At 33.0% G+C, this 10,585-nt stretch overlaps 2 protein-coding genes across 2 annotated transcripts; one reads left to right on the forward strand and one right to left on the reverse strand.

Annotated features, from left to right (window-relative positions):
• The first annotated feature begins 868 nt into the window (after positions 1-868).
• Positions 869-6,984, forward strand: LOC145962778 (uncharacterized). Its single transcript, XM_083084124.1, has 5 exons — positions 869-1,122; positions 3,691-4,560; positions 5,063-5,180; positions 6,055-6,211; positions 6,318-6,984. Exons 1-5 carry the CDS (start codon positions 1,023-1,025, stop codon positions 6,504-6,506), a joined length of 1,434 nt encoding a protein of 477 aa, XP_082940250.1. The 5' UTR covers positions 869-1,022; the 3' UTR covers positions 6,507-6,984.
• A 48-nt stretch (positions 6,985-7,032) lies between these two features.
• On the reverse strand, positions 7,033-8,996 carry LOC145962779 (uncharacterized). The gene is made up of 3 exons (XM_083084125.1): positions 8,700-8,996; positions 7,516-7,830; positions 7,033-7,387 (listed from the first exon to the last, which is right to left on the reverse strand). The coding sequence occupies exons 1-3, from the start codon at positions 8,985-8,987 to the stop codon at positions 7,178-7,180; spliced, it is 813 nt and encodes a 270-aa protein (XP_082940251.1). The 5' UTR covers positions 8,988-8,996; the 3' UTR covers positions 7,033-7,177.
• Positions 8,997-10,585: the final 1,589 nt, after the last annotated feature.

Here is a 10,585-nt window from a genome sequence, read left to right on the forward strand (position 1 = left end):
TCGTGGCACAAGTTAGATGAAACTAATATGTAGTGTAGATTTTCCATATAAAAATAATGTAACGAGAATTGGGATTGTGTTGTGTAAGAGCAACTTGGAACAAATCATTGCCAAGGTCTAAGCGATTCCATTCTATTAAGGAAAGGCAGAGTTCACACAATAAACAAGGCCGATTAAAACGTTGGGATGCAGAATTATAGAAAGAAAAAAATATGAATGCTGCTAAAATTGGTGTTGCTCTTCCTCTATTAAATACATTTGTTATTTATGACTTCCACTATTAAATACATTTGTAATTTATAATCTTTACATGAAAGAAATATTTTTATCTTTTAAGAACAGCGAAGTTTTTTATTCAATTTAGAAATTTGTACAGCCATCACAAGTTAATGTTATATAATTTGCCTAAAACGATAATAAGAAAATTTTTAACGTTACAAAAATTATAAAAATTTTTTTATTTTTATTTTCTAAAATTTGAGCTTAAGCATTAAAACATTATTTATTATCGCGAAAATTCAATGGTCTAACAAATATGTAACCTATTATTAAAATCAATTTCATAATCATTTAATTGATTCATGATCATTTAATTCCCAGTTTTTAATATAATATTAATGTTAAAAAATTATTAAAATAACTTTCACTAAAATATAATAATAAAGTTATATAGTTGTAGAGCATAATATAAATTTTTCTACAAAAAATATACTTAAGTTTTTGGAAACACATCCTGGATTACGCATGCGATTCTTATCGATGATATGACGTAGAATTTCTTTCGGAGTTTTCGCGAACGTACTGTCGTAACGAAGAGGTAATGAAGTGCCGATACAAGCGAATGCTATATAAGATGATCGCACTACCAGCTGAGTCAGTCATTCTCCCGCGGACTGCGACAACATCAGAATCATTTCGCTCTTCACGCGTACGGTGGTGATATAAACATAACAAGTAATAACATACATAATAATTGTCTTTCGATCTTTCCGCGTTGAGTTCCTTCTTTGACGATCAGAAAGATGGATACTAAAATCTTCGCGCTGATTATTTTCGTCGGTGTCCTTGGAACCTTTATGGAGGCCCAAGCGACCCACTTCGGTTATCCTTATCCTTATGGAAGTGAGTAATGGTCGAAGGAATTCATTTCTTTTTTTCATTATTGGGATCAAATTTAATAATCTTCTGTTCATTTGTTAATGTGATAATAAATATTCGACATATCAAATATATTTAAATATGAATCATTTAGCATGTATAATTAAAAGTCAAAATTAAATATATAACAAATAAATTAATAATAAATTAATAACAATCTCTTAGTATAATAACCACATATATTTCTATGTGTATGGCGAGCTTTTTTTCTCCTATTTCTTTTTATAAATACCATTTTTACAATGCCCATTTGCTTGTTAACCTTTATAAGATACATAAATAACATAAACAAATTGTGTATCAACAAGCAATATACTAGTAGTGCTAAAAATGATCATAAGTTCCGTGCGCGATAATGATTATATTTTTTTTCTTTTACATTTTTATCGAATTTTTTTGCAATCGCGGATATGACATAATATGTAAATGAATTTATGATACGAGTTAATTCTACAATTCTGTGTTTGTTAATTGAATAGAAACATACATAATCCAAAAGGAAATATACATTGGCTGCATACATAAAAATTAAATCCACGATAAGTTACATAATGACAATGTTGTGCGTTTAAGTAGAAATAACTGACGGTGCGCGGGGATTTCAGGATAATTGCGAGACTAACTAATGAAGCAAAATCTTACGACGAATTCGATAATACGCTGCAAATAATTTTACGATTTTTAATTTTTATCTCTCGGTAAGGAAAAGTGCCCTCTTTCCCCCTCCCCCTTATTAGACTGGTGATGTTGCATTTTCTTCTTGCACATGGACTTGAGAAACTGTGCAATTACCTAGGAAAGGTTCTTTGAGAAATTAATAGCGCGAAATGGGACAATTACCTATTTACGTTAATTCGGTAGTTTACAAAAGGTCATTATTGTGATTAGTCAAAAATTTGTATTTTATATAGAAACATCGTAGTTATTCATAGGCAAATTATTAAAAGAGTTCTTCAGTTTATAACAATTTGTAATAAATTTTATAATAATCTTTATACAAATATAGTAATTTCCATGATACAATAAAATTACTCGTTAATTTTCTTTCGCTTTTTTCTAAAATTAATTGTATATAAAATTTCTTTATTAGTGTTGAAGGAAATAATATAAAATTAAAATCATCTTTTCATTTTATTCTTGCACAATTTTATTAAATATTTATTTATATCTTGTATCTACATATTTCTATTCATCGTATTTTTATTACTGAAGAAACTATTCGCACCGGTTTTTCCATGAAAGCGTACTTGTTATTCAAAACGCAATAAATTTTCGTGTCGTTATGTTGCGCATCGTTAAATTACGTCGATTGTTAAAGGCGCGAGCGATATTAATCACAATTGATTAACAAAGATTCATATCCGCGTATGCATGCGCTTCCTGCAGCTCGTATACACGTAACTGCACATGGCCACTAACCAAATGAAGATAATTTGACGTTAGCGGACCGTGACCTCATTTTGTTCCTCACCTTGACCGAAGGAGATACTTTCTTCTTATTTCCTTTCTATAATTTCATTCTTATGCATGACTTGATCATTTCCATCATGTTGAAAAATATATGTATCATTAATTGAATTATTATTAATGTGCATTTTTTACATTATACTAAATAATATTTTTATATTCTCTCTTTAGTAGTAAAATTATTACATTAAAAAAAGGTAAGTTAAGGGCATTTTAAGATCTCTATTTAATTGTAATAATTGGTGACGCATATTATATATGTTAATTTACTTATTGTACGTGATTTTAAACACATGTACCATCAGAAAAGGAATGTTGTAAGTACGTGTTTTATCAAATTAACGTGACTGCTTCAGTTGTCACAGAATACCGCATGATTAATACGCATATCGTATAACTACACTATCGTAAGTGTTTATTCACGATTTAAAAAGATAAGCAATAAATAATATTTTTTTTTGCCAATTTTATCGGCAAATTTTTTATAACTTTATATATAAAAGAATGATTAATATTATAATTATGTAAGCAATTTAAAATTTGATTTTTCTATACTTTCATCGAATTTTAAATTGTTATATACATCTCTCATATTAATGATTCTTAAATATCATTCTCTAAATGTGTTAGTGTTTTATTAAAAAGTTAGCCATTATATATTGTTAACTACTATATGATGTTTAGAAATTATATGTTTGTTATAATAATACAAAGGTATTATCTGTGCCATATTGGCTTAGTAACACTTGTTAAATGTTATATATTATCTGTTATGTGTGTGTGTTAAACATTATTTAATATTTAAATCATATATTTGAGCAATTAAAGCTCTATTATTACTCGCGTTACATCGTGATTATGTAATTATTTATGTAATTATTGTGATTAGTAACATTTTTGGCACGTTTCCGCGGATTTCTGGTGATGGAATTCCGAGAAGTAGCCCCGCATGTTGAGACTAACAACGGCATTTCAAGCAACTGAAAGAATCATCAACCATACTAAGCTATCTCGGTAGCAACAATCGATAAAGAGTTACTCTTTTGTTCTTGTTTCCCGTCAAAGATGGACGACTACGCGGGCCAACATCGGTCAATTTCGACGGGATATCCAGGTCAAAGCGAGAAATTGGTGATTCGAATGGTGAGACTACCACCAGTCAAGCGACTACAACGACTCCTTCGTCAACAAATCCTACTACACCATCATCGACTACATCATCGTCATCAACTACACCATCATCGACCACACAATCATCGACCACACCATCAACGACCACTCCATCGTCAACATCACCTACGACTACTCCATCCACCAGTCCAACCACCACACCCACTGATACTACCACAGAGGCAACGTCTCCTACCACTACTCCGGCATCCACTTCTGTTACCACTCCCACGACCACTTCCGCTACTACTCCGTCTACAAGTCCGACAACACCCAGCACAACTCCAGAAAGCACGAAATCATCCTCCAAGCCGAAGAAATCGACAGACAACGATGTTCAATCGCGCTCGAATTTCGATGAATCCGAAGACTCGACTAAGAAACCTGGATCACCGTCCAAGGGCGACAAGACGCCAACTCCTGGACCGTTTGGTCCAGGCATTCCCGGACCCGGCTTTGGTCCAGGTTTCGATCCCTACTTTGGTGGTTATCCCGGATTCAACTCTATACCAGGTGGTGCCGGCCCGAATTACGCGTGGACTGGTACGAACAACGGACCAGGATACGCATCCGCGGGCGCGTCAGCCGGAAGCTTTGCGGGAGGATATCCTGGATACTCGGGAGCGGGATATCCCGCAATGGGGTATCCAGGGATGGGATATCCGAGTGTAGGATATCCGAGGGCAGAACCACCTATGACTACTGAATCACCGTCTCTCAATAATCGAGGAGGATTTCAGGATAATTCACCGAATTACGGAATAGGTACGAGCATGAACCTCAAAGTCCAAGGGCGAAGACGGATTCAGGATTTTGGAGAATAATGAATGAATTCTTCTTGGGATTGCATGCGGAAATTTCTCGATAAAAGATTGGAACGGCGGAGAAGACATATATCTTGAAATCTGTTTGACGAAATCGTCCCGACGTTCCTTTAAAGATGCATGATACTTTGTCGAAGACAAACTTTTGTTTTTTATACGAAGTGACTGATGTCGCGTGACAATAATTTTTGACATTTATTTTATCATTTATTTATTTGTACTTACATTTATATATTTATTTATTTAGTCATATGTGTTCACACATACTGTGTTTTACACATACTTATATATTAATTAATTTATTTATTTATTTATCTAGGCACATATGTATACTTAGGTTCTGTATAAAATCTTATGATTTATAGTATAATCGCATGTATATTGCATTTTTTTTACACTGTACATCCTTGCCTGAGTTTCATTGTGTGTCTCGTTTTTCGCAGATCCCTTGTATAACGCAGGACCCGGATTTTTCTTTCCCGGACAATTTCCTAGCTTCAACGATCCTACTTTTGACATGATCAGGCAGATTCAGGCACAGATCGAGGCGCAACATCAAGCGTAAGTCTATCTATAAAACAAATTCACAATTATTTCTCTCTGAACGAAATGGCCTCTCTCTCAATTCGAAAATTTATTCTATCTTATGAATAATTTATTCTATTTTATGAAATCATTTATATTTATCGTTATATAAATGTTTTAACATTCATTAACGAAATCATCTAATAAATCTATTATCTGACTAATCGTCACGTTTCTTTATAAATAAATGTTAATTAAAGAAGTAATAAATAATTTCAAACTATTTTTATACATACTAAAAGTATTTTAAAGGAAAAGTATTTCTAAAAGTAATATATGTAACAAACTAATTTAAGATAAAATTCTCTCTCTCTCTCTCTCTCTCATTTTAAGATATTTTATGTTATATAAAAAAAAAATTATATATATCTGATTTATTAGTGATCAATTAATATATAAATTTTTTTTGCTATGTACCTTGTGCTTTTGGTGATAATCCCTCTTGCGCAATTTTGATTCAAAAATCGATAAATCTATAATGTGCAAATCAGGGAAATTATTTACACTGAACATACCTTTACCATTACGTTTATTCTTATGCTCAACCAAATATGAATAATATGAGACGTCACCTCACGTTTCATGGCTTAGGTGTTGGTAATCAAACTTCATGGATTTTCCAAATATCACGTAATGTATATACTTGAATACGTGTCGATTCTTGGGGCTTGCAATTAAGTTTTGAAAAGAAGTTGCAACAAAGATACTGCGAGATGATAAGCGATTCTTTTATGAAAATGGAATGTCATGATTGAGCTGCTTGATTTTCGATTATTTTTATGAGTCGTGACTCATGGTATAGATTTTTTAAACATGATGTAAATAAGGATTTGTGTTATTACATATACAGTAACATGGAGGCCCACAATCGTTTGGCCAATGAAGCCGCTAGTTATGGTGGCGGAAGTTACGGTGGCGGAAGTTACGGTGGCGGCGTGCCACAGATTGCGAGTGCCAGCATTGGTTTAGGTCCAGGTGGCGGTTTCCAATCAGGTCTGATCAGTCCCGTAAGTCCCTTACATTTCTGTCGGATAAGTTATAAATGAAATTTCGTGAAATATTTTCGTGAAAGATATTGTTATTATTTTTTTCTTTATCGATTATCTCTCATAGGGTGCGCCAGGACTAGAGTCCAGATTTGCTGAAGAGCTTCCTGCACCAGCTGGGAATAGCTTTGGAGTGTTCTCCAGTTCCAGTTCTTCCAGCCGTACCGGTCCGGATGGCAAGCAAATCAATCATAAGTCGTCCATTACCGGTGTCAATGATAACGGAAAGGTTGCTTTCCGTACGGTGCACGATTAACACACTACACCTTTGATTGTATTTCCACATATCTTACTTTTAACTACTACTTTACTATCGCCTATCTTGTGTGTGTTATACAAAGTTACCATGATAGAGATAAATTTTTATGATTTAAAGTCTTAATCCGTGATCGAGGATTCAGACTCAAATATTTTCCTAATTATTACTCAAATACTCAAGTTTATTAAAACTAATAGATTAAAAATAATAGATCCTTTCTATGAAAAACTTTATAAATTTTTCTGTGATTATTACGTTGTCAGCTTGATTTTGACTACCTGCTCACGAGTAAGAATCGCTTGTAATATAATATTTGCGAGTTTTAATAAGTTTTCTTACGTTGATGTTATACTCGAATAATATCGAGCAATCATATTAACGATTTTATAAACAACATTTAACGACTATATATGTATATTCTGCATTTATGTTTACACACGCTTAAATTGAAATAAATATTATATTTTTTTGATTATATGTATGCATAAATTAAACTCATGACGCTTTTATATAATGATTTTATTTATTTTATTATATGACAGTGAAATCGAATTTAATTACATGATTAACCATTATATATAATTTTTATACGACATTTATTTATATGATTTACATTTATTTATATGAAAAGAAAGAATAATTTTACAGTTTAATAAATTATTTCCTGATTATGTATCGTCACTAAGTTTGGTTCTGCTAAGTGGTGGTTCAATCTTATCATCCACTACGGGTTTGTCTTGCGGCCGTATTTTACGGCCTCGAAATTCTACATTATCACCATTTCTAAAGTGACGATAACTCCAATATGTACGCGGTCGTTGAAAAGTTCGTCGGTGATGATACCAGGGCTCGCCATATCCCTGATAATTAGTTTGAATCTAAAAATATGAGTATAATTTTTACTTGTTGTTATATGTTGTAAAGAAAAAAGCTTTCATTATTCAAATTAATCGTTATAATTAAAATACGGCATCTCTTACACAATAAAATAAACAAATATTGTTACCTGTGGAATGTTATCGCGACGTGAATATGATGGATTTCGGCTTATTGGATAAAAAATTGGTTTTTCCTCGTGATCCTTGATACCTCGAAAACTGTCAATTACTGGAATATCATCGATTTTAGCGTCTGGTTTTGCATTTGTGATAATGCTAAAATGCACTTCAGTTACAATATTTCCTTTCCCGTCTGGTTTTGAAGAAACGGATATGTCACATATACCAGAATCTTTACAGGAATTTCCGTTTGGTAGACTATCGTTGCTGTTTATAACGATTTGAATGTTATTAATAATCTTTGGTTGTTTAGTTGAATCATCCTATAAAATATTTAAATTTTTAGAAAACTACAATAATTTCAAATATCGGTATGATTATTAATTTTTTCCTTGTTATAAAAATTGTTGGAAATTGTATGAAATAATTATTATAGTTTCCATAATTATATTGATGGAATCTCTATAAAAATAGAACATGAATAAATCCTCAATAGAACATGAAATTTGTTTCAGTACTTTAAGTGCCAAAAAATGTTAAAATAAAGATGCACAGAACGTTTATTGACATAAATATTTATTGATTCATTCATTAATCTATTACTTGTAAATTTAATAGTTTTATTTTTTTTTTGTTAAACTGTTTCGAACTGTTTCGAACTGTTTCGAAAACAATAATTTTGACTTATTGATAAATATATGACATGACGTACGCGAAGTTTTCTATAAATTCATAACGAGTCGGTTTACGAGGTCGTCCATCAAATCAATAATCCAACATTGATTGATATGTTCGTGTCATTGGCATTATAATAAATTTTCATTCTCTTGCGAATAAAAATGTTTTTACGACAAACGAACTCATTCACTATTATATTATTAAATGATTAATAACTATTATATTATTAATTCTTATAAATTCCACATAAATTCCATTCGCCACATATTTATCCGTTAAAATTCTAATCATAATCATAATTAAATCTGTTTTATATTACGTCTTATAAACTTAATATATATTCTATAATGACAATTATGTATTGTGTAATTTTTATATACATTATATATTTTTATATTAACTTATATTAACTTTTTTATTAATACAATGAAACAATCTCATTTTGCATGTAAAACAAAATATTAATTTAACTTGTCAAATTATTTTTTTTCTTTGTAACATCTATTACACTCACCTGCGAAGAACAAATTCTTCTTTTTCTTGGTTCGTTTGATTTTACGAGCTCGCTTCTATGACGCCAGCTAGTTCTCGACGGTTCAGACGCACGTGAAATCGATTCCGATGGATCAGCAGAATCGTTCAGTTTCACGATCGTAACGAAGGTCGTATTGCTTAAAGTCTCTTTATTTTCGTCAGAATCAAAATCGACCTTCGACGAAACTTCTACGCTCGCCGTGTCAATATTATTAAACGTCAAGATCGCGAAACAAGCGACAAGGATTGTCCTCGTTCGCATCTTCATCGTTCGCTCGCGAATACACGGGGGATACTGATTTTTCAAAAAATATTCCTATCGCTGTATAAGATATTTCGAAGGAAGGGATAAATACTCAAACCGGATGTGCATATAGTAATGACAATCATTAGAAGAAAATTGCTGAGCGACCTCCGTAAATCCGACTCGTAAAGCGTAACAAGGATGGATGTTGAGAAAAGAGGAGAACGAATATATTATATTTTTTTCAAAGAACCTCCAGTGATTTTAATTATTTCCTGAGATCGATATCGTAAGACGCACGGATATGCTTGCGAGAGATATAAATAAAGGATTATATGGAAATAGAAGATTATTAATAGATAAAATTGAAGCATAATAGATATTTTTTTATTCTGGCAATTAATATTTATATTTCCTTGGAAGAGAGCAAGTTATATATTTATGAGTTGTCCAAGGTTTATTTTGATATTTTGAATTTTAATATACATTTATTTCAAAGTGCGCGATTTTACATAACATTTAATCAATAAAGCGGACTAATAAATGTAAATTACTTATCGCTACTTTTCGAAGAGTGGAAGTACATCTACTTTCGTGCCGAACAAAGCTTCGCTGTAATAATGGCTCATTGTGAATGGTTTACACAGGGTACGATGAATACTCATGAATGACGTTATCTCGCGTCCATTACGATGAGCGAAGTGCTCGCTCTAAAAATGCACCCCGTTGTGGACCGTTGCAGCCAGCACATCAAGGCTAAAGCAATTTCGAATTCTGTCACCCCTCGACGTTTAGCTAAAATCTCGGGCGCAAACAAAGGGGCCTTCATTGAAATTCATTAAAAGGGGCTTGTTGCCCGTTTCAGCTCTATATAACTATGGCGATCCTCTTTTCCTGATCATTCTTAAAGTTTCCTTCATTATCACGTTAAAAGATTACTCCATCATTTCGTGTAAACATTTATTAAGGACGATGTAAAGAGTGTCAGTGATGAATAAATTGCGCGAGCGATTTTAACGGTGTCACCCTTCTCTTCATGCCTCACGGAATAATGATTCACCCACGCCAACAAGCGTTAACCGTTCGTGCCGCTGAACATTGCGAGTGCACTTAAGTCATTCGTGCCAAAGATGCAATTATACAGTGACGGATTGTCAAGCGACCGCATATTGCGTTACGTAAAACCTTTTCGTAAGATCGGTGCGGATCATCACGGTCGCACAATGACGCGGAATCTTCGTTAAGACACGTACGGATCCCGCTTTGAATATCGAGAGAGAATTCTTATCTCGCGAAAAACGCACCGGCAATTAATTCGTATTCCAATTCTTCGGGATTTCTCGCAAAAGAGCGGTCGTCGATAACGTTTTACCCATCGTAAAACCGCATTTAAGCGAACTTCCGTCACTCTCGAGCGATTAAACTTTCCCCCTCGGATAGATCGTTCTCGTTCGGTCATATATATTTATATATGACCGGACATATATATTTATATATGTCTCCTTCTTTTTTCGCACGCGTGTATTCCACCAGCTTCCGGTTTCCCAGGCACCCTCTCGCGCATTCACTGCCGATGGAGCGTAGAGAACGTAGAGAGTGCCTAATGTAGCGTGCCTAATCGG

This window comes from Camponotus vicinus, unplaced genomic scaffold (genome assembly GCF_025532165.1).
Source record: "Camponotus vicinus isolate PSW18456_S1 unplaced genomic scaffold, iyCamVici1.0 SCAF_12, whole genome shotgun sequence".
Lineage (NCBI taxonomy): Eukaryota > Metazoa > Arthropoda > Insecta > Hymenoptera > Formicidae > Camponotus > Camponotus vicinus.

What these genes read in the sequence shown, in the direction of transcription:
- LOC145962778 (XM_083084124.1), top strand. Translation starts at nt 1,023, where the DNA reads ATGGATACTAAAATCTTCGCGCTGATTATTTTCGTCGGTGTCCTTGGA. An exon ending in TTATCCTTATCCTTATGGAA is followed by an intron (nt 1,123 to 3,690) that starts GTGAGTAATGGT and finishes TTCCCGTCAAAG; the next exon opens with ATGGACGACTACGCGGGCCA. An exon ending in TTCACCGAATTACGGAATAG is followed by an intron (nt 4,561 to 5,062) that starts GTACGAGCATGA and finishes CGTTTTTCGCAG; the next exon opens with ATCCCTTGTATAACGCAGGA.
- LOC145962779 (XM_083084125.1), bottom strand. Translation starts at nt 8,987, where the DNA reads ATGAAGATGCGAACGAGGACAATCCTTGTCGCTTGTTTCGCGATCTTG. An exon ending in GAAGAATTTGTTCTTCGCAG is followed by an intron (nt 7,831 to 8,699) that starts GTGAGTGTAATA and finishes AATATTTTATAG; the next exon opens with GATGATTCAACTAAACAACC. An exon ending in GTCGCGATAACATTCCACAG is followed by an intron (nt 7,388 to 7,515) that starts GTAACAATATTT and finishes TCATATTTTTAG; the next exon opens with ATTCAAACTAATTATCAGGG.